This window comes from Muntiacus reevesi, chromosome 1 (assembly GCF_963930625.1).
Source record: "Muntiacus reevesi chromosome 1, mMunRee1.1, whole genome shotgun sequence".
NCBI lineage: Eukaryota > Metazoa > Chordata > Mammalia > Artiodactyla > Cervidae > Muntiacus > Muntiacus reevesi.
In genome coordinates this window covers 60,004,698-60,030,981 of record NC_089249.1, presented here as the reverse complement: position 1 = coordinate 60,030,981, position 26,284 = coordinate 60,004,698, and the positions used below count along the sequence as shown (strand labels likewise).

The 26,284-nt window shown below is 47.5% G+C and overlaps 1 protein-coding gene across 1 annotated transcript; it reads left to right on the top strand.

Moving 5' to 3' along the window:
- Positions 1-459: 459 nt before the first annotated feature.
- Positions 460-24,796, top strand: LOC136170319 (polycystin family receptor for egg jelly-like). Its single transcript, XM_065938506.1, has 5 exons — positions 460-511; positions 1,125-1,204; positions 2,164-2,336; positions 17,641-22,504; positions 22,610-24,796. The coding sequence occupies exons 1-5, from the start codon at positions 460-462 to the stop codon at positions 24,794-24,796; spliced, it is 7,356 nt and encodes a 2,451-aa protein (XP_065794578.1).
- Positions 24,797-26,284: the final 1,488 nt, after the last annotated feature.

The following is a 26,284-nucleotide window of genomic DNA, read 5'->3' as shown; positions in this document are numbered from 1 at the left end:
GCTTAAGGCCAATGCAAGTTATGGGTGTAACGTGTTTCTGGCCACGAGACATGACTTTTGTTAAACAAGAAGGTGTATATGTGTGTGTGCGTGCTGTAGGGTTCACACTGAAAGGTAGTAAATGTTCTATGTAATGAGCGTAGCCATACATATATATCTCTCTCCAGGATTTGGGCTTTTGGTTATTGATGGCCTGGTGAGTTGTTTAGATCACATTGTATAAGAAAATTGGTTAGCAGCTCCTGTATTTTCCACCGAAAGCATTTTCCTTATGTAAATGTCATGCTAAGCTTGATCAGAATTAAATATGTGATTCCTCTGTGCTGCCTGTAGTGATTTCTGTGAGAGGGGCATGTATACAGACGGCTCCTGCCTTCCAAATGCAGTGCCTGCAAAGTGGATCAAATTGCAGGTGGACACTGCTTTGACCCAAGTGTTTGTCACTCGCTTGGCACCCTGATGGTGCTCACTCAGCTGCACTGCATGGCCATGGAACCGCGCACCGTGGCAGGTATGGGCACGTGCACATGTAGAAGCCTTCCATCCCTTCATCCCTGGGGTCGGGGTGGTCTTCCTGCCAATTAGACAGTACTCTTTCTGACTCACCCAAGACCACCCAAACTGTCATAATCAAATGCTCAGTTCTGTGTTTTCTAACTTCCCTGGTGGGAATTCACAGGTGTAGCAAGGTTCTGGTCAGCTGGTTCTGGGTGAAGTGTACGTCCTGCACAGCATTTTTCATTATCACCCAATTTCCACCTGTACTTTTTTAGAACCACGGCCTTGCCCAGTAACTGTACGGGACTGGTTCTGGGGTCAGAATATCCGACTCTTGAGAACCCATGACTGTAGCCTGCCAGTCTCCTCTGTCCTTGGGATTCTTGAGATAGGAATGCTGGAGTGGGTTGTCATTTACTTACCCAGGGGATCAACCCGACCCAGGAATTGAACCTGGGCCTCTAGAGTTGCAGGCAGATACTTGACAGCTGAACCACCAAGGAAGCCCACAGGAGAACAAGTGTGAAAGGAGAGAGAGGGCCCCCAAACACCCCTTCCTGCTCCTGGCGGTTGTGACTCTCCTCTCAGTACCCCTCTGACTTCATGAACCATCCTGCCACCCACAGGTGCCCACACGGATGGCGCCCAGCAGGAGGGCCCAATGCCAAGGTGTCCAGGGACCTTCCTGCATCTGGCCCCCTGGGTGGTGACGCCTGGTCCCCCAGCACGGAGCCAAGATTACAGTGAAGTCCCCTGTGTCCCCCCTCAAAGCCGTGACTCAGGACTGCATCACAGACCCTGTCACCTCCTGTCAAGTCCCACCTCTACTTCTGTGAACCCAGAGGTCTGCAGAGACCCATGTGCCCTGTGGCCCCAGGAGGGCACCAATGCCCCCTGGGGAGGGGAGGGTGCTGGGAGCCCTCCAGAGCAATGTCTGGGGGACGAGCCCTGCTGGGAGCTGGGGAGCAGGTCTGTCCAAGCAGCATGGATGGTGCTCAGGCAGCCTGGGGGAGCCTGGCGCTGCCTTCTGTGGGCTGGCGACCTTAGCCGTGGCCTCCCGGAGCCCGGCTGCTCTCCTCTGAGTGATGAAGGGGCTCAGTGCCTCGTGGCATTGTATCTAGCAGATGGACCGGCACGTCCAAGTGAGGGCCAGCCCTGAGCCAGGCCCAGGAGCGGTTGTCACTCCCGGGTACATGGTGGTCCCTCCCTGGGCCTCAGTCTCTGCTCCTGGGAGGGGAGGCGCTGGAGGAGGGGCCTCTGAGTCAGAGAAGCCGAGGCCCTGGGGCCTGCAAGCCCAGGGTGTCCAGGGTGCGTCCAGGGTAGCGGCCAGCCAATGTGCCCCAGCACAGAGGGAGGGGCCAGGCCCGCGGGAAGCACTTAGCATCCCACCCGGCTCTGTGCCCTTGGCTGCGGCTGCCTCCGGTGGAGGCGGTACTCAAGAGAAGGCTTGGCCAGCAGGCCCCAGTGCAGGTCAGGAAGCTAGCCGGCTGAAATCAAACTTGTATATAAGGGGCTAAACTTCTTAGGACGACCTGTGGTCTCTGAGCGGCCAGGACACGCCGCATGTTTCTTGGGGCCTGGCTGCACTGCAGCGTCCTCTTGTCCCTTCCGTGTGCCCAGGACCCGCACGCATCTCTTGGGGACCTCGCCCCCTCTGGTCCCCAGGAAGGTCTGATCGCGCTGCCACCCGCGCACCAGGCCACCTCGGGGATGCGGGTCCGCGGGCGCTCTGCCGAGGGCGGCCTCCGGGTACCTGACAGTGCACATCGGTGTGGTGGCGGCCATGGTGCGCGTGGGCCCGCGTCCGCGGAGGTCTGCGCGCCGCCGCGCCCTTCCGCGTGGGGGCGGGGTGTCGAGCCTCGGGGGCAGGGCTGGGGGCGGGCGCGGTCCCCGCCCACTACTCGCCTCCGACACACCCCGCAGCGCCAGGAGGGTTACCCTCCCGGCGGGGGGAACCCAGGGCCACCCCAGGCTGGCAGCTTTACTGTGAGCCCCCACCTACCCGATCAGAGCTAGGGGCGGCAGGGGTGGAGGGTGGGCGTGGGAGAGTGGGTGGGATGAGGGAGTCCCTTTCCATGGGGACCCCCTGAGAGGTGACTGCAGGCACCCCCGGCAGGCAGAGGAGCCCTGGGGCAGCGGTCCCTTTGAACAACAAGTGGGACCAGGGGCCGTGCTGTAAGGGCCCCGACCCCGGATGCCTCTGTCCTGGATGTGGCCCGGACAGTTGTACGGGGCCTCGCACTTAGAAGGACCCCATGATCGCTTTAAGCCTCTGCTGTGGTCATCTTGAAATTCTTGACCATCTTTGAACAAGGTTCCTACATTTTGACTTTGCACAGGGCCCTGAAAATCATGTAGTCGGGCCTCTGACAGCCAATGCATTAGCACGTGCATCTTTTCTGAATTCCCCACAGCTCACCACCTCCATGGCCACTAACCCCAAACTGAGTCAGGACCAGCTCACTCACATGCTGAGCGTCCTTGCAGCAGGCATGCCTGTGCCTTTGGTTTCCCTTGACCCCGCCTAAGAGGCCCCTGATCTTTCAACCCTGTCCACCTGCAGTCTATCTCCCTCACAGCAGGAGGATGCTTCCAACCTGGAAATCAGATCAGGCCCTTCCCCGCTCAAAACCCTCAAACACTTCCCAACCCACTTGAGATAACATTCAAATACACCACCATGGTCTCTGAGGCCCAGCTTGACTGGTCACTGGCCGTCTCTCCAATGACATCGTCTACCACTTCCTCTCCTCTCTGCTTACTCAAGCCCCACTACTAACCTTCTCTCTCTTTCCTGCCTCCCTGTCCTAGTTATGCCCTTCCCTAGCTCTTTGTGAGGCATGCTCCCTCATTTCATGCTGATCTGTTGGCTCAGAGGGCACCTCCTTGAAGAGGCCTTCCTGGATTCCCCATCTCACTGTCATTCATATCTCTACCTGCCTCATTTGTCTTCATATCACTTTCACAGTAAAAGCCCACATGGTATGTCATGTTTGGGTTATTTTTGATTGTCTTTTACCCCCATTATAATGGAAGTTGTATGGGCACTAAGCCTGGGCTGATGCCTAGGAAAATGCTGGGTATAGCGTAGCTGCTTGTGAACTCTGTATGTAATAACTATAGTTAAATGAATTAAGGGAGAATGAATAGCGGAAAAATCATATATAACAAGGAATAATCAGGGATAATAAGAAAACAAATAATTAGGTGACAGATGTAAGTTCAGATATATCCATCATTACATGATCTGGTTCAAGATGGCAAAGTAGAGGGATGTGGACTCATCTCCTCCTGCAAGAGCACCACAGTTGCAACTAGCTGTTGAAAAAACAGCAAGAGAAGGATGCTGGAACCCACCAAATAAAGGTACCCTATGTTTAAAGACAAAGAAGAAACTGCAGTGAGATGGTAGGATGGGTGCAATCAAGATAAAACCAAATCCTATACCTACTGGGTGGGTGAGCCACAGACTGGAGAACAATAATCCCAAAGAAGTTCTCACACTGAAGGATTTCAACTCAATGTCAGGCTTGCCAGCCTCAGGATCTGATAAAGGGACTGGGAATGCCCAGGGAATCTGGTCTTGAGGGGCAGCGAGATTTGATTAAAGGACTTCCAGAAGGGTGGGTGAAACAGAGACTCCAGTCTTGGAGGGCACAAACAACATTTTGCCTGCATCCAGAACCAGATGAGAAAAGCAGTGACCCCACAGGAGACTGAACCAAAACTACCTGCTAGTGTTGGAGGGCCTCCTGTGAAGATGTGGGTCAGTAGGGGCTCACTACAGGGACGGGGGCACTGGAAGGTCCCCCTTGGCATAAGCCCTCTTGGAATTCGCCATTCACCCCACCATAGAGCTTTTAGTGGCGCTGGAGTGGCTACAAGAGATACCCCGCATGAAGAGATACCCCACGTCCAAGGGCAAAGAAGCCCCAGCAAGCTGGTAGGAGGGGCGAGTTCATGCTTAGAATCAAACCCCATTCCCGCCAGAGATGCTCAGATGGCTCAAACCTACCTTGTGGGCACCAGGACCCAGAGACCCCACAGAGACTGAGACAGAACTGCGTCTGAGTGTCTCCTGTGGAGGTCCGGGTCAGCAGTGGCCTGCCTCAGGGGCAGGGCCACTGGGTGCAGCAGACCTGGGCATGGCATATGCCCACTTGGAGGAGGTCTCCATTAACCCCACCATGGAGCTGCCAGAACTCACACAGGACTGGGGAAACAGACTCCTGAAGGCACAAACAGAACCTCGTGCACCAGGACCCAGGAGAAGGGGGCAGTGAACCCACAAGACACTGACCCAGACAGGCCCGGGAGGGCCCAGGGGTCTCCGGGGGAGGCGTGGGTCGGTGGTGGCCTGCTGAGAGGTCAGGGGCACTGAGTGTGGCAGTGCCTGCCTGGGACCTTTTGACGGAGGTCGCCATTATCTTCATTACCTCCACCATAGTTTAACCCAGGTAAACAACAGGGAGGGTACACAGCTCCACGACTTCCCTGGACTCAGACGGTAAAGCGTCTGCCTACAGTGCCAGAGACCCGGGTTCAATCCCTGGGTTGGGAAGAGCTCCTGGAGAAGGGAATGGCAACTCACTCCAGTATTCTTAACCACCCCCCCCCCCAAAAGGGTGCTCACTGGACATGGAACAACAGACTGGTTCCAAATAGGAAAAGGAGTATGTCAAGGCTATATATTGTCACCCCGCTTATTTAACTTATATGCAGAGTACATCATGAGAAACGCTGGACTGGAAGAAGCACAAGCTGGAATCAAGATTGCCAGGAGAAATATCAATAGCCTCAGATATGCAGAGGACACCACCCTTATGGCAGAAATTGAAGAGGAACTAAAAAGCCTCTTGATGAAAGTGAAAGAAGAGAGTGAAACAGTTGCTTAAAGCTCAACATTCAGAAAATGAAGATCATGGCGGCTGGTCCCATCACTTCATGGCAAATAGATGGGGAAAGAGTGGAAACAGTGTCAGACTTTATTTTTTGGGCTCCAAAATCACTGCAGATGGTGACTGCACCCATGAAATTAAAAGACGCTTACTCCTTGGAAGGAAAGTTATGACCAACCTAGACAGCATATTAAAAAGCAGAGACATTACTTTGCGAATAAAGGCCCATCCTATGGTTTTTCCAGTGGTCATGTATCGATGTGAGAGTTGGACTGTGAAGAAAGCTGAGGGTCAAAGAATTGATGCTTTTGAACTGTGGTGTTGGAGAAGACCCTTGAGAGTCCCTTGAATTGCAAGGAGATCCATCCAGTCCATCCTAAAGGAGATCAGTCCTGGGTGTTCATTGGAAGGACTGATGTTGAAGCTGAAATTCCAATAGTTTGGCCACCTCATGTGAAAAGTTGACTCATTGGAAAAGACCCTGATGCTGGGAAAGATTGAGGGCAGGAGAAGAAGGGGATGACATAGGATGAGATGGCTGGATAGCATCACCGGCTTGATAGGCATGAGTCTGAGTAAGCTCCAGGAGTTGGTGATGGACAGGGAGGCTTGGCATGCTGCGATTCATTGGGTTGCAAAGAGTTGGACACGACTGAGCAACTGAACTGAACTGAACTGACACAGCTCCACCGATCAATAGAAAAATGCATCAAAGATTTACTGAGCATGGCCCCACCCATCAGAACAAGACCATTCCCCTTCAGTCTCTTCCATGAGGAAGCTTCCATAAGCCTCTTATTCTTCTCCATCAGAAGGCAGACAGCCTGAAAATCACAATCAGAGAAAACTAACCAGTGTGATCACATGGACTATAGCCTTGTCTAACTCAAGGAAACTATGAGCCATGCTGTGTAGGGCCACCTGAGATGAACAGGTCATGGTGGAGAGTTCTGACAAAATGTCATCCACTGGAGAAGGGAATGGCAATCCACTTCAGCATTCTTGCCTTGAGAACCCCATGAACAGTATGAAAAGGCAAAAAGATAGGACACTAAAAGATGAACTCCTCAGGTTGGTAGGTGCCCAATATGTTACTGGAGATCAGTGGAGAAATAACTCAAGAAAGAATGAAGGGGTGGAGCCAAAGCAAAAACAGCACCCAGTTGGGGATGCAACTGGTGATAGAAGTAAAGTCCGATGCCGTAAAGAGCAGTATTGCATAGAAACCTGGAATGTTAGGTCCATGAATCAAGGCAAATTAGAAGTGGTCAAACAGGAGATGGCAAAAGTGAACGTAGACATTTTACAAATTAGCGAACTAAAATGGACTGGAATGGGTGAATTTAACTCAGATGACCATTATACCTAACTGTGGGCAAGAATCCCTTAGAAGAAATGGAGTAGCCATCATGGTCAACAAAAGAGTTTGAAATGCAGCACTTGCATGCAATCTCAAAAATGACAGAATGATTTCTGTTCATTTCCAAGGCAAACCATTCAATATCACAGGAATCCAAGCCTATGCCCTGACCAGCAACGCTGAAGAAGCTGAAGAGTTCTGTGAAGACCTACAAGACCTTCTAGAACTAACACCCGAAAAAGATGTCCTTTTCATTATAGTGGACTGTAATGCAAAAGTAGAACATCAAGAAACACCTGGAGTAGCAGTTAAATTTGGCCTTGGAGTACAAAATGAAGCAGGGCAAAGGCTAATAGAGTTTTGCCAAGAGAATGCACTGGTCATAGCAAACACACTCTTCAAACACAAGAAAAGACTCTACACATGGACATCACTACATGGTCAATACTAAAACCAAACTGATTATATTCTTTGCAGCCAAAGAAGAAGCAGCTCTATACAGTCAGAAAAAACAAGACAGGAGTTGACTGTGGCTCAGATCATGAACTCCTTATTGCCAAATTCAGACTCAAATTGAGGAAAGTAGGGAAACCACTAGACCATTCAGATATGACCTAAATCAAATCCCTTACCATTATACAGTGGAAGTGACAAATAGATTCAAGGGATTAGATTGAATAGAGTGCCTGAAGAACTATGGACAGAGATTCATGACATTGTACGGAGGCAGGGATCAAGACCATCCCCAAGAAAAAGAAATGCAAAAAGGAAAAATGGTTGTCTGAGGAAGCCTTACAAACAGCTGTGAAAAGAGAAGTGAAAAGCAAAGGAGAAAAGGAAAGATGTACCCATTTGAATGCAGAGTTCCAAAGAATAGCAGGGAAAGATAAGAAAGCCTCCTCAGTGATTCAATGCAAAGAAATAGAGGAAAACAATAGAATGGAAAGACAAGACATCTCTTCAAGAAAATTAGAGATACCAAGGGTACATTTCAGGAAAAGATGAGCACAAGGACAGAAATGGTATGGACCTAACAGAAACAGAAGATATTAAGAAGAGGTGGTAAGAATACACAGAACTATACAAAAAGGATCTTCACAACCCAGATAATCATGATAGTGTGATCACTCGCCTAGAGCCAGACATCCTGGAATGTGAAGTCAAGTGGGCCTTAGGAAGCATCACTACAAGCAAAGCTACTGGAGGTTATAGAATTCCAGTTGAGGTATTTCAAATTCTAAGAGATGATGCTGTGAAAGTGCTGCACTCAATATGCCAGCAAATTTGGAAAACTCAGCAGTGGCCACAGGACTGGAAAAGGTTAGTTTTCACTGCAATCCCAAAGAAGGGCAGTGCCAAAGAATGCTCACACTACTGCACAATTGCACTCATCTCACACGCTAGTAAAGTCATGATCAAAATTCTCCGAGCCAGGCTTCAATAGTACATGAACGGTGAACTTTCAGATGTTCAAGCTGGATTTAGAAAAGGCAGAGAAACCAGAGATCAAATTGCCAACATTTGTTGGATCATCAAAAAAGCAAGAGAGTTCCAGAAAAACATCTACTTCTGCTTTATTGACTACACCAAAGCCTTTGACTGTGTGGATCACAACAAACTGTGCAAAATTCTTCAAGAGATGGGAATACCAGACGACCTGACCTGCCTCTTGAGAAACCTGTCTGCAGGTCAGGAAGCAACAGTTAGGACTGGAAATGGAACAACAGACTGGTTCCAAATCGGGAAAGGAGTAGATCAAGGCCATATATTGTCATCCTGCTTATTTAACTTATATGCAGAGTACATCATGAGAAACATGGAATCAAGATTGCTGAGAGAAATATCAATAACCTCAGATACGCAGATGACACCACCCTTATGGCAGAAAGTGAAGAGGAACTGAAGAGCCTCTTGATGAAAGTGAAAGAGGAGAGTGAAAAAGGTGGCTTAAAACTCAACATTCAGAAAACTAAGATCATAGTATCTGGTCACAACACTTCATGGCAAATAGATGGGGAAACAATGAACACAGTGACAGTCTTTATTCTCTTGGGTTCCAAAATCACTGCAGATCTTGACTGCACCATGAAATTAAAAGATGCTTACTCTTTGGAAGGAAAGTTATGACCAACCTAAGACAGCATATTAAAAACCAGAGACATTACTTTGCCTACAAAGGTCTACCTAGTCAAAGCTATGATTTTCCCAGTAGTCATGTATGGATGTGAGAGTTGGACTATAAAGAATGCTGAGTGCTGAAGAATGGATGCTTTTGAACTATGGTGTTGGAGGACTCTTGAAAGTCCCTTGGGCTGCAAGGAGATCCAACCAGTCCCTCCTAAATGAAATCAGTCCTGAATATTCATTGGAAGGACTGATGCTGAAGCTGAAACTTCAATACTTTGGCCACCTGAATAAGTGACTCATTGGAAAAGACCCTGATGCTGAGAAAGATTGAAGGCAGGAGGAGAAGGGGATGACAGAGGATAAGAAGGTTGGATGGCATCACAACTCAATGGACATGGGTTTGGGTGAACTCCAGGAGTTGGTGATGGACAGGGAGGCCTGGAGTGCAACAATCCATGGGGTCACAGAGTCGGACACGACTGACCTGACTGAACTGACTGAGAAGTTGTAGATCCCAGTGTTGGGTTGCCTCAGACCAAGTAACTAACAAGGGGAGAGTGCAACTCCATCCACCAGTAGGTAATTGGATTAAAGCTTTATCAAGCAAGGCCCAGTTTCCCCCATGGCCAGTTCCTGTCATCAAGAAGCTTACACAAGCGTCTCAGCCTCATCCATCAGAGGGCAGACAGAAAAATCAAGAAGAAGGACAGTCTGACAGCAGTTAAATCAAAAACCTTATTACAGAATGTTAATCAAGATGAAGGGCTTCCCTGATAGCTCAGTTGGTAAAGAATCTGCCTGCAGTGCAGGAGATCCCAGTTCGATTCCTGGGTTGGAAAGATCCACTGTATAAGGCACAGGCTCCCCACTCCAGTGTTCTTGGGCCTCCCCTGTGGCTCAGCTGGTAAAGAGTCCGCCTACAACGGGAAATACCTGAGTTTGATACTTGGGTTGGGAAGATCCCCTAGAGAAGGGAAAGGCTACCCACTCTAGTATTCTGGCCTGGAGAATTCCACAGGCTGTATAGTCATAGTCAAAGCTATGGTTTTTCCAGTAGTCATACATGAATGTGAGAGCTGGGCCATAAAGAAGGCTGAGCACCAAAGAATTGATGCTTTTTTGAACTGCAATGTTGGGGAAGACTCTTGAGAGTCTCTTGGACTGCAAGGAGATCCAACCAGTCCATTCTAAAGGATATCAGTCCTGAATATTCACTGGAAGGACTGACGTTGAAGCTGAAACTCCAATATTTTGGCCACCTGATGCGAAGAACTGACTCATTGGAAAAGACGCCGATACTGGGAGAGATTGAAGGCGGGAGGAGAAGGGGACGACAGAGGATGAGTGGTTGGATGGCATCACTGACTCAATGGACATGAGTTTGAGCAAACTCTGGGAGTTTGTGATGGACAGGGAGGCCTGGCGTGCTGCCATCCATGGGGTCGCAAAGAGTTGGACATGACTGAGCAACTGAACTGAACTGAGAGTCCATGGGGTCACAAAGAGTTGGATGTGACTGAGCAACTTTCACTTTCAATCATGATGAAAAAGCAGAAAGTTATGTCCTATATGAAGGGACAAGATAAAACCCCAGGAAAACAACTAAATGAAGGGAAGATAGGCGACCTTCTTGTAAAAGAATTCAGAATAATGACATTCAAGATGATTCAGGATCTTGGGAACAGAATGGAGACAAAGATTGAGAAGATTTTAGAAATATTTACCAAAGACCTAGAAGAACTAAAGAACAAAGAAAGATGCATAATATACTAGATGGAATCAGTAGCAGAATAACTGAAGCGGAACAATGGATACATGACCTGGAGACCAGAATGGAGGAAATCACGGCCACGGTGCAGCATAGAGAAAAAAGAATGAAAAGAAATGAAGATAGCCGAAGAGGTATCTGGGACAACATTAAATGCAACAACATTCACATTATAGGGGTCCCACAAGGAAAAGAGAGAGAGAAAGGACCTGAGGAAGTATTTTACGAGATAATAGCTGAAAACTTCCCTAACATTGGAGAGGAAATAATCAACCATGTCCAGGAAGCACAGAGAGGCTGAGGCAGAATAAAGCCAAGGAGGAACACCCCAAGACACATAGTAATCAAGCTGACAAAAATTAAAGACAGAGATAAAACAAAGCAACAAGTGAGAAATGGCAACATACAAGGGAACTCCCACCAGGCTATCCGCTAATTTCTCAATAGAAACTCTACAAGTCAGAAGGGAAAGTCATGATATATTTACAAGGATGAGAGGGAAGACCCTGCAACCAAGAATACTCTACCCAGCAGGACTCTCCTTTACATGTGATGGAGAAATCAAAAGCTTTCCACATAAGCAAAAGTTGAGAGAATTCAGCACCACCAAACCAGCATTACAATAAATGGTAAAGGAACTTCTCTAGGCAAGAAACACAAGAGAAGGAAAAACACTACAGAAAATAAACCCAGAACAATTAACAAAATGGTAATAGGGTCACCAGTTCAGTCCAGTCTCTCAGTTGTGTCCAACTCTTTACGACCCCATGGATTGCAGCACGTCCATCACCAACTCCCGGAGCTTGCTCAAACACATGTCCATTGAGTTGGTGATGCCATCTAATCATCGCCTCTCTTTTGTCCCCTTCTCCTCCTGCCTTCAATCTTTCCCAGCATCAGGGTACTTTATAATGAGTCAGTACTTTGCATCAGGTGGCCAAAATATTGAAGTTTCAGCTTCAGTTGTCAGTCCTTCCAATGAATATTCAGGACTGATTTCCTTTAGAATGGACCGGTTGGATCTCCTTGCTATCCAAGGGACTCTCATGAGTCTTCTCCAACACCACAGTTCAAAAGCATCCATTCTTCAGCACTCAGCTTTCTTTATAGTCCAACTCTCACATCCATACATGACTACTGGGAAAACCATAGCTTTGACTAGGTGGACCTTTGTAGGCAAAGTAATGTCTCTGCTTTTTAACATGCCGTCTAGGTTGGTCGTAGCTTTTCTTCCAAGGAGCAACTGTCTTTTAATTTCATGGCTGCAGTCAACATCTGCAGTGATTTTGGAGCCCAAGAGAATAAAGGCTGTCACTGTTTCCATTGTTTCCCCATCAATTTGCCATGAAGTGATGGGACCAGATGCCATGATCTTAGTTTTCTGAATGTTGAGTTTTAAGCCACCTTTTTCACTCTCCTCTTTCACTTTCATCAAGAGGCTCTTCAGTTCCTCTTCACTTTCTGCCATAAGGGTGGTGTCATCTGCGTATCTGAGGTTATTGATATTTCTCCCAGCAATCTTGATTTCAGCTTGTGCTTCATCAGCCCAGCATTGCACATGATGTACTCTGCATATAAGTTAAATAAGCAGGGTGACAATATACAGCCTTGATGTATTCCTTTCTCAATTTGGCACCAATCTGTTGTTCCACGTCCGGTTCTAACTGTTGCTTTTTGACCTGCACACAGATTTCTCAGGAGGCAGGTCAGGTGGTCTGGTATTCCCATCTCTTGAAGAATTTTCCACAGTTTGTTGTGGAAAAAGCTTTGGCGTAGTCAATAGATGTTTTTCTGGAACTCTCTTGCTTTTTCTATGATTCAATGAATGTTGGCAATTTGATCTCTCGTTCCTCTTTTTCTAAATCCAACTTGAACATCTGGACATTCTTGGTTCACATGCTGTTGGAGCCAGGCTTGGAGAATTTTGAGCATTACTTTGCTAGCGTGTGAGATGAGTGCAACTGTGCAGTAGTTGAACATTCTTTGGCACTGCCCTTCTTTGGGTTGGAGTAAAAACTGACTTTTTCCAGTCCTGTGGCCACTGCTGAGTTTTCCAAATTTGCTGGCATATTGAGTGCAGCACTTTAACTCAGCTGGAATTCCATCACCTCTGCTACCTGCCGGGGTCCAGCCTCGGCAAGATCCAGGGGGTACCCTCAGGATGAACGGCGTCGGCGAGAGAGAGAGAAGACACATGAGACTAGCCTTGATAGGGCCAAGTCTGCGAGGGAGAGAGAGAAAGAGAGAGAGAGAGAGAGAGAGAGAGAGAGTGAATGACCAGACGGGGGTGTTTGCAGGGTCTGGCAGAGTCTGGCAATGCTTTATTTTTTACCATGGCTTTTATACCCTAAGTTAGTACATTTCTAAGGGGAAGATAGTTTAACATTATGTCAGCTTGTTCTTCATGAAACCAGGGTGTTTTCTGCATACTTCTTTGTTTATGAGGGTCTTGTACATTATCTTCTGGCCTTGGGGCCTATTAACATTTTATGCAAGTCAGGTGAAGGTAAACCTATTTTCTGTTTCTCTGGTGACCTTAACTGAAAGGTAGCAATCTCAGAGGGAAACAGTACAGAGTAGAAGTATAACCTTGTTAACACAAAAATTAATCCTTCTGCAGAAGTTGTCAGTTGTGTTTATCTAAGAAGTTTACCCCACACTGACTCTGCGACTTTGGTGAGGCAGCTTCTGCCTAGCACTCCTGGCTGACAATTAACAACCATCTCATTGTTACCACACTAGGGCTAAGTTCTTATTTCTCTAGATCTTTAACTATGTTAACAATGGTTTCTATAACACAGCCTTAGCACATTAAAAGCAAAAACACAGCATGCAAAACACAGCAAGCAAATCTCAACCCAATAACCACCTATAGAATAATTTTTCTTATGTTTTCTAATAGGACTCCCTTACCCCTTAAAAAGGTTCTATGTCTATTAGGGCTTTTATATAATCAGGTTCTTTATGCTATTTTATGATTAGGATATTATAAGCAATCATGCATATTAGTACCAAGGGCATAAATGCATTTGGCTAACAAACTACCAGCAAAGGAGTTTAAATTAAAACACTCCTTTCACCCTAAATAATCTCATAAAATACCACCACCCAAAAAACTTATAAAGTTCTAAATTGATTCTTATTTGGAAAGAAATCTGGGAAGGCCTTCTGCCTATGTTACAGAAATTAGGGAGTAGTCTATTAAAGCAAGCATCAGAAGAACAGATACCATCTTTAAGGTGAACACCGGGGGCAGCTTTGGGGCAGTTTTTCGGAATCCCTGAAAACCTGATCCGCCTTGCCTGTCAGGCTTTCTCCCCATGACCTTGTCATGCGTGGGATCTTGTGAGCTAGCCTTTTCGGAATCCTTGAAAACCTGATCCACCTTGCCTGTCAGGTTTTCTCCCTCATGACCTTGTCATGGGTAGGATCTCATGTGCTGGCTCCCGGCAGCTACCTTTGTTCGTAGTGATGCTTCCTAAGGCCCACTTGACTTCTCATTCCAGAATGTCTGGCTCTAGGTGAGTGATCACACCATTGTGATTATCTGGGTCATGAAGATCTTTTTTGGACAGTCCTTCTGTGTATTCTTGTCACCTGTTCTTAGTATCTTCTGCTTCTGTCAGGTCCATACCATCTCTGTCCTTTATTGCGCCCATCTTCGCATGACATGTTCCCTTGGTATCTCTAATTTTCTTGAAGAGATTTCTAGTCTTTCCCATTCTATTGTTTTCCTCTATTTCTTTGCATTGATCGCTGAGGAAGGCTTTCTTATCTCTCCTTGCTATTCTTTGGAACTCTGCATTCAGATCTTTCCTTTTCTCCTTTGCCTTTCGCTTCTCTTCTTTTTTCAGCTATTTCTAAGGCCTCCTCAGACAATCATTTTTCCTTTTTGCATTTCTTTTTCTTGAGGATGGTCTTGATCACTGTCTCCTGTAAAATGTTACGAACCTCCATCCATAGTTCTTCAGGCACTCTGTCTATCAGATCTAATCCCAGAATTAGTTTGTCACTTCCACTGTATAATCATAAGGAATTTGATTTAAGTTATATCTGAATGGTTTAGTGGTTTTCCTCGCTTTCTTCAATTTAAGAGTGAATTTGGAAATAAGGAGTTCATGATCTGAGTTATGAACAGCTCCTGTCTTGATTCTGCTAACTGTATAGAGCTTCTCCATGTTTGGCTGCAAAGAATATAATCAGTCTAATTTTGGTGTTGACCATCTGGTAATGTCCATTTGTAGAGTCATCTCCTGTGTTGTTGGAAGAGTGTGTTTGCCAGTACATTCTCTTGGAAAAACACTGTTCGCCTTTGCCCTGCTTCATTTTGTACTCCAAGGCTACAGTTGCCTTTGGCCTTGTATAAGGTCATACATATTGATAATTACCTTAAATGTAAATGGATTAAACGCACCAACCAAAAGACATAGAGTGGCTGTGGGTGAAAACATGTTCATGTATACACTTCCAGTTACCACATCACTCTGCTTGACCCACCCACAAATTGTATCTAATTATTTTATATTGTTAACTTAAAAATGTTTCCGTTATGGATTACAATTATAATTATCTTTTATTTTTGGCCTGGCTATTGATTGTGAAAACTGATAAACATCTTCTACAGTTGTGATTTTATAGCTATTGCTCACCAAATACCATTATATGATAATTGGTCAACAGAAAAATAATAGAACTCTATACCACCAAAATTAGGATCTAATAGAAAAACTTGTCATCACTTTTAAAAATTCAGATGCATATCAGAATTATCTTGAAATTTTTTGAAGAATACAAACGGTCAGGTATTGCCTTTTTTCTCTAGAAGTCCAGATATATTTCTAATGAGCTGCCGCTGCTAAGTCATTTCAGTTGTGTCTGACTCCGTGCAACCCCATGGACTGCAGCCCACCAGGCTCCTCCATCCATGGGATTCTCCAGGCAAGAATACTGGAGTGGGTTGCCATTTCCCTCTCCAATACATCAAAATGAAAAGTGAAAGTGAAGTCGCTCAGTCGTGTCCGACTCTTAGCGACCCCATGGACTGCAGCCCACCAGGCTCCTCTGTCCATGGGATTTTCCAGGCAAGAATACTGGAGCGGGTTGCCATTGCCTTCTCCTTCTAATGAGCAGTCATGTTTAAAACAACTAGACTATATGATGATCCTTCACTTTTATCTAGTTGCTTCACTTTTTCTATGTCATATTTAGTACTTTCATCTCATTTAGTTTATGTTCTTCAATTTTTTCATCTTTTTTTTTCTTTTGATGTTTTTGTTCAAGCCTTTATCAAGTGTAGTAGAAAAGCTTTTGTATACATATATATATATATATAATTATGTATAACATATATTTTGGAAAACTTACAAGTTTTGACTAAGAAAGTTTTTGCCTAATGAATAAATTTGCCTAATAAAAAAATTATCACATTTTTATTTCACTTGACTTAGCATGAATAGAATGCTAGATTTCTAATTAAAAATAGATAAGCAACAAGCAACAAAGGCTTACTGTATAGCATAGGGAACTTTAGTCAGTATCTTGTAATAAACTATGGAAAATAATTTCAAAAGTAATATTTATGTATTTGTATAACCGAACCATGCTGCTGTGGACCTGAAACACTGCAAATGAATGATACTTTGACAAAGTATATACACTAAAAATAATAATAGTAAATACATGAAATGCTGAGAGTGATTACACTAGATGAAAATGGTCTTTTGTTGTTGTTCACTGGCTAAGTCCTGTACTGTTCTTTGCCACCCCACAGCCTGCATCTTGCCAGGCTCCTCTGTCCTAGACAGTCTACCGTAGAGTGCGTTCAAATTCATACACATTAAGTCAGTGATGCAATCTCACCGTCTCATCCTCTGTCCTCCCTTCTTGTGCCTTCAATCTTGCCCAGCATCGGGGTCTTTCCCAATGAGCTGGCTCTTCTCATCAGGTGACCAACTATTGGAGTTACAGCACTAGACCATCCAAAGAATATGCAGGGTTGATGGTCTAAATAACTCAGTTAAAAGCCAGAGATTGAATGAGAGAATAAAAGAGTAAAACTCTATTAAATGTGGCCTGTAAAACACTACTTACAAAGATAAAGACATAAATAAGATGAAAGTAATTGAATGAAAAAAACAAATGCCACACAGACAATATGCATGAGAAGGCAGGTATGGTCATGTTATTTTACATCAATCCCCCCCACCGCCCACTGCCCTGTTTTATTGAGATATCACTGACATATAACGTGGCTGTTTTTTTAACAGGCAAAGGAGAACTCAAATGAAAGACTGTCACAAAACATAAACACATCATAATGATAATAGGATGAGATGCTTGGATGGCATTACTGACTCTATGGACATCAATTTGAGTAAGCTCCTGGAGTTGGTGATGGAAAGGGAAGCCTGGCACGCTGCAGTCCATGCGATCTTAAACGTCGGACATGACTGAACGATTAAGCTGAATGATAATAGAGACAATTCAGCAAAAAGACAAAACCACAATTGTGTATCTGCCTCATGATTAGAGCTCCAAAACATAGGAAGAAAAAGCTAACAGAATTGAACAAAGAAATAGACAATTCCACGGTTACAGTAGGAGAGATTATCAATGTCTCTCAGCAATTGCTAGAACTAGGAAAACACTGCAGACAATACATAGATCTAAGGAACAGCACCACCCTTCTTGACTTGACTCCCAGAGGACAGTACACCCAACGACAGGAAAAGACGCACTCTATTCCGGGGACACGGGACACACAGATGGACCTAACACAGACCACACGGTGGCCTCACACAAGGCTCAACTCGTTCGAAAAGGTCAAGGATCGCACAGAATATTCTGTGACCATAACAAAACTGAATTACAGATCAGTAACTGTGGGGATTTTTACAGAAACTCTAAGTGTCTGTAAGTGATAGTGTAAGTTGAATTCACAGATCAGACCCAAGGAGAGGAAACTGAACGACTGATTTCCTGGGCTGCAGGAAGCCCGCTGACCACGCTGACCTCAGGCCACCGTGGCCCCCGAACCCCACGCCCGCCGGGACCCCGGCCCGCGGCCCGCGCCCCGGCCGCCCCGCGCCGCACACGCCGTGGCCGTTGGCCCTCCGCCCTGCGCCTCCGACGCAGCTCGCACCGGGCGCTGCCATGGGGCCCGGGCCGGCTCTCCTGCTCCTGGGCCTGGGCCTGGGCCTGGGCTGTGGGCCTGGCCGCCAGCCTCCGCCCCCGGCTCCCCCGCAGGCGCCCGGCTCGCCGCGCCGAGACCTCCCCGTCCCGACGCCCGCCTCGGCCCGGCGTTCCCCGTCCGAGACCCAGGCCCTCGTCCAGGCGCGGGGCCCGGAGGCCGCGCTCCGCTCGGTGAGGGCCTCCCGGGACCCTGGGGAGCGGGGCGCAGGCTTTGGCGGCCTTGGAGCCGGCCGCGCCCGCGTCAGCCTCCGGGCCCGCGCGGCCCCGGGGGGCGGCATCTTCCTGAGCGGCCGCCGCAGCCTCTGCCTGCCGGCCGGGCGTCCCGCGGGCCTCGCGCCGCGCTGCCTCCGCGCGCACGTCCAGCTGCGCGCCCGCCGCGCCGCCGCCACCGCGCCCGCGCCCGCGCCGGTGGACCTGCAGCTGTCCGCGCCCGGCGGCCGGCTCTCCCTGCGCTGGCTGGCCCGCCTGCCGCGCTCGCTCGGGCCTCTGGAGTGGACCTTCCGCCTCGGGCTGCTCGGGCCTGCGGCCGCCGAGCGCCACGCGTTGCCCCGTCGGGCTCTGCGCCGCGCCCGGCGCTCCTACCCGGGATTCGTGGCCCGAACCGAGTGTCCCACGGACGGACCCACCCCGGTGGTCTTAGAAGCTGTCAGCCCGAACAGCTCGGAACCCGCTGGGTCCTCGGTGTCCTGTCAGGTAACCCGACCGTCGCTCTGTAAATTGGACCCTGTGCGGATAAATAGGAACGACGATAAGCCGGTCCGACTGACCAGGGACATGGGAGACACCTTCAATGCAACAGTCATCCTCTTCTGTCCAACCCAACAGTACTTTCTGCGGATGTGGTATATCTATCCCGTGCCCTATGTAGGAGCCGTGCCCGACTGGAGTAAACCTCTGAGAAGCCCACCGGTCAAGTTAGCTGGATCTGCGACAGTGTTGATTATACCCCCATATTCTTTCACTTGGGGGGTGTATCTGTTTAATTTGACAGTGGTTGTTAGAACACGGGATCCCAACGTTCCAGGGCAGAGGGACTCAGATAGCATCTATGTCGTCATTTATAGACGTCCCCTGAATGCTGTTATTTCGGGGCCTTCCAACATCACAGTTAATTTCACAGATGGGGTGACTCTCAATGGAAATATGTCTTCTGATCCAGAGGAAACAGACCCTCTAGAGAGAGAGAGACTTAAGTTTCTCTGGTACTGTACCACAGACTCAAGAAACTATGATGGAGAAAACATAACAGTGAGAAGCAAGGAAGTTTGTCTCCCGGAGCAGGTTGATCTCAAGTGGACATTGACCTCTGGTCCTATTCTCACACTTTCTCCAGGAACACTTCAAGGTGGCCGCGTATATTTTTTCAGACTGGTGATCCAGAAGACCGACCGGTCAGCATTTGCTGATGCAGCATTGCACATGCTTCAAGGAGCCCCGGTAGCAAGCATCTCATGTATTGAAAACTGTGGCCAGGTTTTGGTTTTATCAGAGAGATTCTCGTTGTCTCTGGATTGCACAGGTTGTACGGCAGGCCGAGATGTCTATTGGTGGTCCATTCTGACGTCTTCAGGTCAGGAGGTGCCATTTGACTGGACGGGGCAAACGTCAACAGGACGGATTGGTGCCTACGTGTCTATAAAGCCTTTTGCTTTCTGGAATTTCAGGGAAGATAAGTTTTGGATTTCATTAAATGCAGCAACTTGGAGTGGAGTCACCTTGGCCTTAAGGTATCCTTTTGTTATTCGCCATGTGCCAGTAACCACAGACTGCAAAATTGTTCCAGAAAAAGGAATTTCCTTCATTACAAAGTTTGTTGTCATTTGTACTTGTTTCAAGGATAAGAACATTGTTCTTACATATAAAATAATAGTTCCTGATGTACATGGTTTTGGTGAAATCAGTTCTGTGAAAGAGAATAACTTTGGGTCCGTCCTGTATTTGGGGAGGAATTGCACATCACCCGCTTCCTTCCTCCCTGTTGGTCTGTTGGACAGTCACTATGCCTTGAAAATAATAGCTCAGGCATATAATACCTCTCTGGGAGCTTTTTCTCAGGTGAACTTTTACGCCACTGTGTGGCCTCCCACTGACATAAAGTCATCAACGACTGTGCTGGAGGAGTTATCCAACTTCACCATGGGACCAAATTCCTCCCTGTCTACTTTGCTTCAACAGCAGGATTTTCTAAATGCAAGTTATTTAATATATGTAATAGCATCTGTCTTGAATACCATGAAAACTGACGTACATCTTCAAGCTGACAAAATTAAACTCCGAGAACACCTTTTCAATCAGACACTCATTCTTCCTATAAACACTTTGGTGAATATTAGCCAGGTGGTCATGGCTGTTACTAAATTAACAGAGAACACCTCTGAGATCAATGCATTCTCTCAGAAACTGGCCACAGTGAGGACTTGGCAAGCAAGCCAAGCCCTCCAAGAGAGTCATCAGAGAGATAAGCACATTTCTTCTGAGCAAATAGAAAGTGTGTGCACTGGAATATTAACAACCTTGTCTAACATACTGAAACTGCTGGTTCAGCACGAAGTCTTCGAAGAGCCTTTCCACGTGGTTGAATCTCTAGCAGACACAGTATTGGCTGTGAAAGTGCCAGAGAACGAGACCACTGTCTTGAGGACCTCCAACTTTAGAATGTATGTCAAGAAAACGGAAAAATGGAATGTTACCAAGTTCTTCAGCACCCAGAAGCACTGTCAGAATTGCTTTTTTCCCACCCTAAACGTGAACAGCATTCCTAGTCTGCCTGCCAACGCTCCGATTTCCACGATGTTTTGTGAATTTGTGGATGACCCTTTCCCTTGGCTAAATTATGGGGAAAACAGTTTGACCCAGGTGGTTGGATTCCGAATGACAGGCGTCGAGGCCTCGGGTGATGTGATTGAGATCCCACCTGATGCAGTGGAAGTGTACCTCGTCAGGAAAAACCTGAGCTTTGGCGCTTTTAATCTCACGGTGGGACCCAGCTCAGAGCCGTATGCAGGGGACGAGTCACTGACAAAGACCACAGGGGCGTTTAGCTTCGCTGTGGACTGTGCAGCAGGGAGGGACGTGCTGATCCACATCACGGCAGACGTGTCCGTGTTGTTCACGGTGTCTGTGTACGCGGGCCGGGAGATCACACCCAGCTCTTTTATGACCAGCTACCTGGTGCCTCATAAGATCCCTCCAATTGCCAACGAGAGTGACCTGTTTGACCCGGAGTGTCCGGTGAAGGAGGCCCGCGTGGTCTGCCTCCCCGCGGCCCTGCTGCAGGTCATAGCTCAGCGAACCGATTCCTCCGAGTGCACCGTCAGTGTGCTTCTACAGGCACCGCGCTTCGTCCTAAAACCCAATAACAAGTTGGTGAGAATTTCTGTTTTCAGCAGTGAATGCTTGGACATGTTTGGGATCCAGAGCGATTGGAGAGAAGGTACCTGCATTGTTGGAGAGAGGACCACTTGGCAAAGAGTGCACTGCATCTGCAAGAACCCATGGCGGGCCAAACGGCAGCTGGATATAATCCAACAGGCCAACCTTCACCTGCGTACCCACTATTTGACGGCCAAGGTCATCGTGGTCCCTAACCCTGTGGATTTACAAGTGGAAGCAGTCAAGAACATCACCCAAAACCCTGTGACCCTCTTCACTGTACTTCTCATTTTGCTGTTGTACTTGGTCCTTGCCTTCTGGGCCTTGCACAGAGATGAAACGGACCAGTATCTCAGGGAGCATGTGATAGTTCTGCTTGATAATGATCCTTATGATAATGTGTGTTACCTAGTCACTGTTTTTACAGGAAGCCGTTGTGGTTCTGGGACCAGGGCCAGTGTCTTTATCCAACTGCATGGAACCAAAGGTAGCAGTGATGTGCACTGTTTAAGCCACCCACAATTTACAACTCTCTACCGAGGAAGCATCTGCACTTTCCTCCTAACAACAAAAGAGGACTTGGGGGACATCCATTCCCTCCGTGTGTGGCACAACAATGAGGGCAGGTCCCCTGCATGGTATTTAAGTAGAATCAAAGTGGAGAATCTGTTCAGCAGACACATCTGGCTCTTCATGTGCCGAGAATGGCTTTCTATTGACACCTCTCTGGATCGAACCTTTCACGTAACCCCCCCCGATAAGCCTCTAAGGAAAATGGACTTTTTCCTTATAGATTTAAATTACAAGCTGAGAAGAAGCCACTTGTGGTTCTCTGTTTTTTCTGGTGTCATTTCTACACCGTTCAATAGGTTCCAGAGGCTGTCCTGCTGCTTAGCCATGCTGTTGTCCATGCTTATGTGTAATATAATGTTCTTCAATCTAGAGAAGGAGAATGAAGGAGAGACACAAGGGTGGAGGTTCATTGATTTGATGGTGATTGGATTGCTAAGTGCCTGTATTACCCTCCCTGTGCAACTAGTGATCACATCTTTGTTCATCTATTCCCAGAGGAGACCTCAGGTGACTCTAAGTGAGGTCACTCCTCGGAAACATCCTTTGAAACCGCCAGCAAGCGAGCACTGGGAAGAACGACTGGGAAACTGGCATGCCTATGAAATTGACAAGGCAAGCTCCCAGGAACCTGTTTCTAAGAGACATCGTGCAAAACCCAAGCCTTCTGTCAAGGTCACCTCTAAAAGACAGCCCCTGGCCAGGCAAGCAGAAAGCAAGGTCTCTCCCATCAAAAGCAAGGTCTCCCGTACCCAAAGCAAGGTCTCCAGAAGTCAAAGCAAGATCTCCAGAGTCCAAAGCAAGGTCTCTGGAGCACAACACCAGGTCTCCCACACCAAGGGAAGAAATATAAACACTAATAACCCAAATATTGAAGATAATACAAATGTTTCTGTGGAGAAGCAGCCTTCCCAACCAGGTTTGACATCGCGTGAAGAGAAGAGCAGGATTGTCCTGCCACGATGGTGTGTTTGTGTAGCCTGGGTATTGGTTTTTCTCATCTGCAGTATATCCTCCTTCATCATCATATTTTATGGCCTTAGTTATAGCTACGAAAAGTCAATAGCATGGCTGTTTGCATCATTTTGTGCATTCATTCTCTCAGTCTTTCTAGTGCAAATGTCTAAAATTATATTTATCTCAGCCTATAGAACAAGTAAGGCCAAGTACAGTAAAAACCTTTCATGGATCGGCAACTATCGCTTCACTGAGATCAAGCTGCACAACACCTGGAAGGACCCAGAGAAAATGGACAGACGCCACCGGTACGTCATGGAGCTCCGAAACTCAAGGATGTACCAGCCTCTCACCCAAGATGAAATCACAATATTCAAAAGAAAGAAGAGGATTAAGAGAAGAGCTTTCCTGTTCCTTATTTACATCCTCACCCACTTCATCTTTCTGACTCTCTTGCTGAGCCTAGTCGCCATCCTACGCCCCACTGACAGCTTTTACTACAATCAGTTTATTCGTGACCAGTTCTCTGTGGATCTGGCAGGCGTGACCAGGCTGGAAGACATCTATCAGTGGCTGAACGGGGTGCTGTTGCCTCTGCTCCACAATGACCCAAATCCCACGTTTCTGCCTGACAGCTCCTCTAAAATCCTCGGCCTGCCGCTTATGAGGCAGGTGAGGGCGCAACCTGGAGAGATAACATGTCTGCCGGCCAAGAAATTTGTGGAGGGCAGCCTCAAAGGAGAGATTCGCTGTCACCCCAAATATGGGATGGACCCAGAAGACACAAAAAACTACTCTGGGTCGTGGAATAAAGTTAGTAAGTGGGACACTGACAAGACGACCAAAGGGTTTACTTATAAGCCTCCAGAGAAGAGATGGGCGTACTCTTCCCATGGGCTGTGGCATACCTATGGCTCAGGAGGGTACGCCTTCTACTTTTTTCCAGCAGAGCAGCAGTTTAATTCCACACTGAGGCTCAGCGAGCTCCAGAAAAACCGCTGGCTGGATGAGAAGACCTGGTCTGTGATTGTGGAACTGACCACCTTCAATCCAGACATCAGTCTCCTCTGTAGCATCTCCATCATCTTTGAGGTCTCTCAGTTAGGTGTTGTGAACACTAGCCTGAATGCTCACTCCTTCTCGCTCACTCATTTCAACAGAAAAAACTCAGCTGACTCAGCAGAAAACTACTTGTACTTGGCCATCTTCATTTTCTTCCTTGCCTACACTGTTGTCGAAGTTTACATAATCACACAAGAAAGGACTGCCTACGTGCAAAGTGTATGTAATTTGCTCAGCTTTGCTCTAAAATGCATCTTTACCTTGTTGATCGTGCTCTTTTTCAGGAAGCACTTCTTGGCCATCGGTGTAGTTCGGGCTTACCTGTCAAACCCTGAGGATTTCATGCCCTTTCATGCAGTGGCCCAAGTGGATTACACCATGAAGGTGATTTTGGGTTTCCTGGTATTTCTGACAATCCTGAAGATGCTCCGGTATTCCAGGGTCTTTTACGACGTGCGTCTGGCTCAGAGGGCCATCCAGACTGCCCTTCCCGGCATCTGCCATGTGGCATTGGTGCTGTCCGTGTATTTCTTTGTCTTCATGGCATTCGGCTACTTGGTGTTCGGGCATCACGAATGGAACTACAGTGACATGATCCACGCCACCCAGACAGTAGTTTCCTACTGTGTCTCAGCTTTTCAGAACACAGAATTTTTCAATAACCGGGTTCTCGGGATCCTCTTCCTCTCATCTTTCGTACTGGTGATGATCTGCATATTGATTAACTTATTTCGTGCTGTGATTTTGTCTGCCTATAAGGAAATGAAACAGCCCGTATATGAGGAGCCCTCAGAAGAGGCAGAAGCCATGACCTATCTGTGTCACCGGCTAAGATCTGCTTTCTGCTGCCTGTGCTTCAAACCCAGGGCGGAAGACGAACCCAAGTTCTTCATCAACATGGTGTACGGGCAGCCAGAGAAGAACAGCCACCGCTACCTGGGACTGAAGACCAGGAACATTAATGGGAAGAAAATGGTTTACCTCGTCGTGTGATCCAGGACAGTTTCAAGACCCACAGGCAGGTTTCTCCCCAAGGCTCAGTTTCTAGGATCAAGGAATGTTTAGTGGCTCAGTTGTGTTTTCTATCCATATCCTTCACAGTGCACACCCCCACGTCTGGACACGTCTGCAGTGGTGGCCTCCGCTCTTGGGACTTGAAAGGAGGGTCAAGGGCAGTGTGGCCTCTGCGGAGAGAGGAGGGCAACCATCTCCAAGTCCTGGGTTCATTTCCCTTTTTCTTAGAAGTTGCTGTCTTTGGCACCGACTGCAGTTTAGAGGGCTAGAGACCTAGATTTGGGGGAGGGAGCTTTAAGGGCCCCCAGCCTCATCTCAGCTTGTCAGAAGCAGCAGGTGAATGCTCCTGCTGTTGCGGTCCCCCTCTCCCCAAGGCTGGGAGGCCAGGGCTAGTGGTTCCTGGCAGAGCCCAGGTCCCTCAGTCCTGCTGGCCCTTCCCTTTGCTGATGGGGCTGCAGAGCCTCCCTGCCTCCTTAGTTCCACCACACACACTCCAGGTAGGCAGGGCTGGAGGGACTTTATGAAGGTTCCCATGTGCCTGGAAATGGAGGGATGTGGACCAGGGCACATCAAGCTGAAGCTTCCCATCTGCTGCTTAAGGCTACTGCAAGTTATGGATATACAATTTAGTAACATTTCTGGCCACTACATGACTTTTGTTAAACAAAGGGTGGGTGTGTGTGGGTGTGTGCGCATGCGTGCACGTGCATGTGTACACTGTGGGGTTTACACTAGAAAGTAGTAAATAGTCCATGTAATGTGTGTTGCCATATATACTTCTAGGGTTTGGGCTTTTGGGTATTGATGGCCTGGTGGCTTGTTTAGAGTACATTGTTTAAGAAGATGGGCTAACAACTCTTGTATTTTCAACCGAACGTATGTTTCTTTATGTTGATGCCACTTTATGCTTGATCAGAATTAAATGTGTGGTTTCTTCCATGAGGTCTTGCAGTGGTTTCTGTGACAGGGGTGGGGACAGAGATGGCGCCTGCTCTCCAAGCCGAGTGCCAGCAAAGGGGGACAACATGCTGGTGGTGACAGGTTTGTGTCAGGTGTTTATCACTCGCTTGACACGCAGATGGTGCTCAGTTGCACTGGAATTGCCGTGGCACCTGGCACCTTTTTATGTCTGGGCATGTGCACATGTAGAAGCCTTCCATCCCTTTGTCCCTGGGTTGGGGGCGATCTTCCTTGCCAGCTTAGATAATGAAGAGGCTTTGTGACTTGCCCCAAACCACCCAAACTGTTATGGTCAGAAGTTCAGTTCTGGCTTATTAATCCCTCATGGGAATTCACAGGTGTGGCTAGGTCCTGGTCCACTGGTTCTTAGTGAAGTGCACATTCCAGGAGTACTATTCTTATTGTTGTTCAGTCAATCAGTTGTGTCTGATGCTTTGCGACCCCATGTACTGCAGCATGCCAGGCTTCCCTGTTCTTTACCATCTCCCAGACCTTGTTCAAACTCAT

Bases quoted from the DNA above. Each gene is read 5' to 3' on its own strand.
- LOC136170319 (XM_065938506.1), top strand. From the start codon at position 460: ATGGTGCTCACTCAGCTGCACTGCATGGCCATGGAACCGCGCACCGTG. The intron at 2,337-17,640 runs GTGGGGGCGGGG...CCTGGGCTGCAG, and splicing joins GCGCCGCCGCGCCCTTCCGC to GAAGCCCGCTGACCACGCTG. The intron at 22,505-22,609 runs GTCTCTCCCATC...GCACAACACCAG, and splicing joins CCAGGCAAGCAGAAAGCAAG to GTCTCCCACACCAAGGGAAG.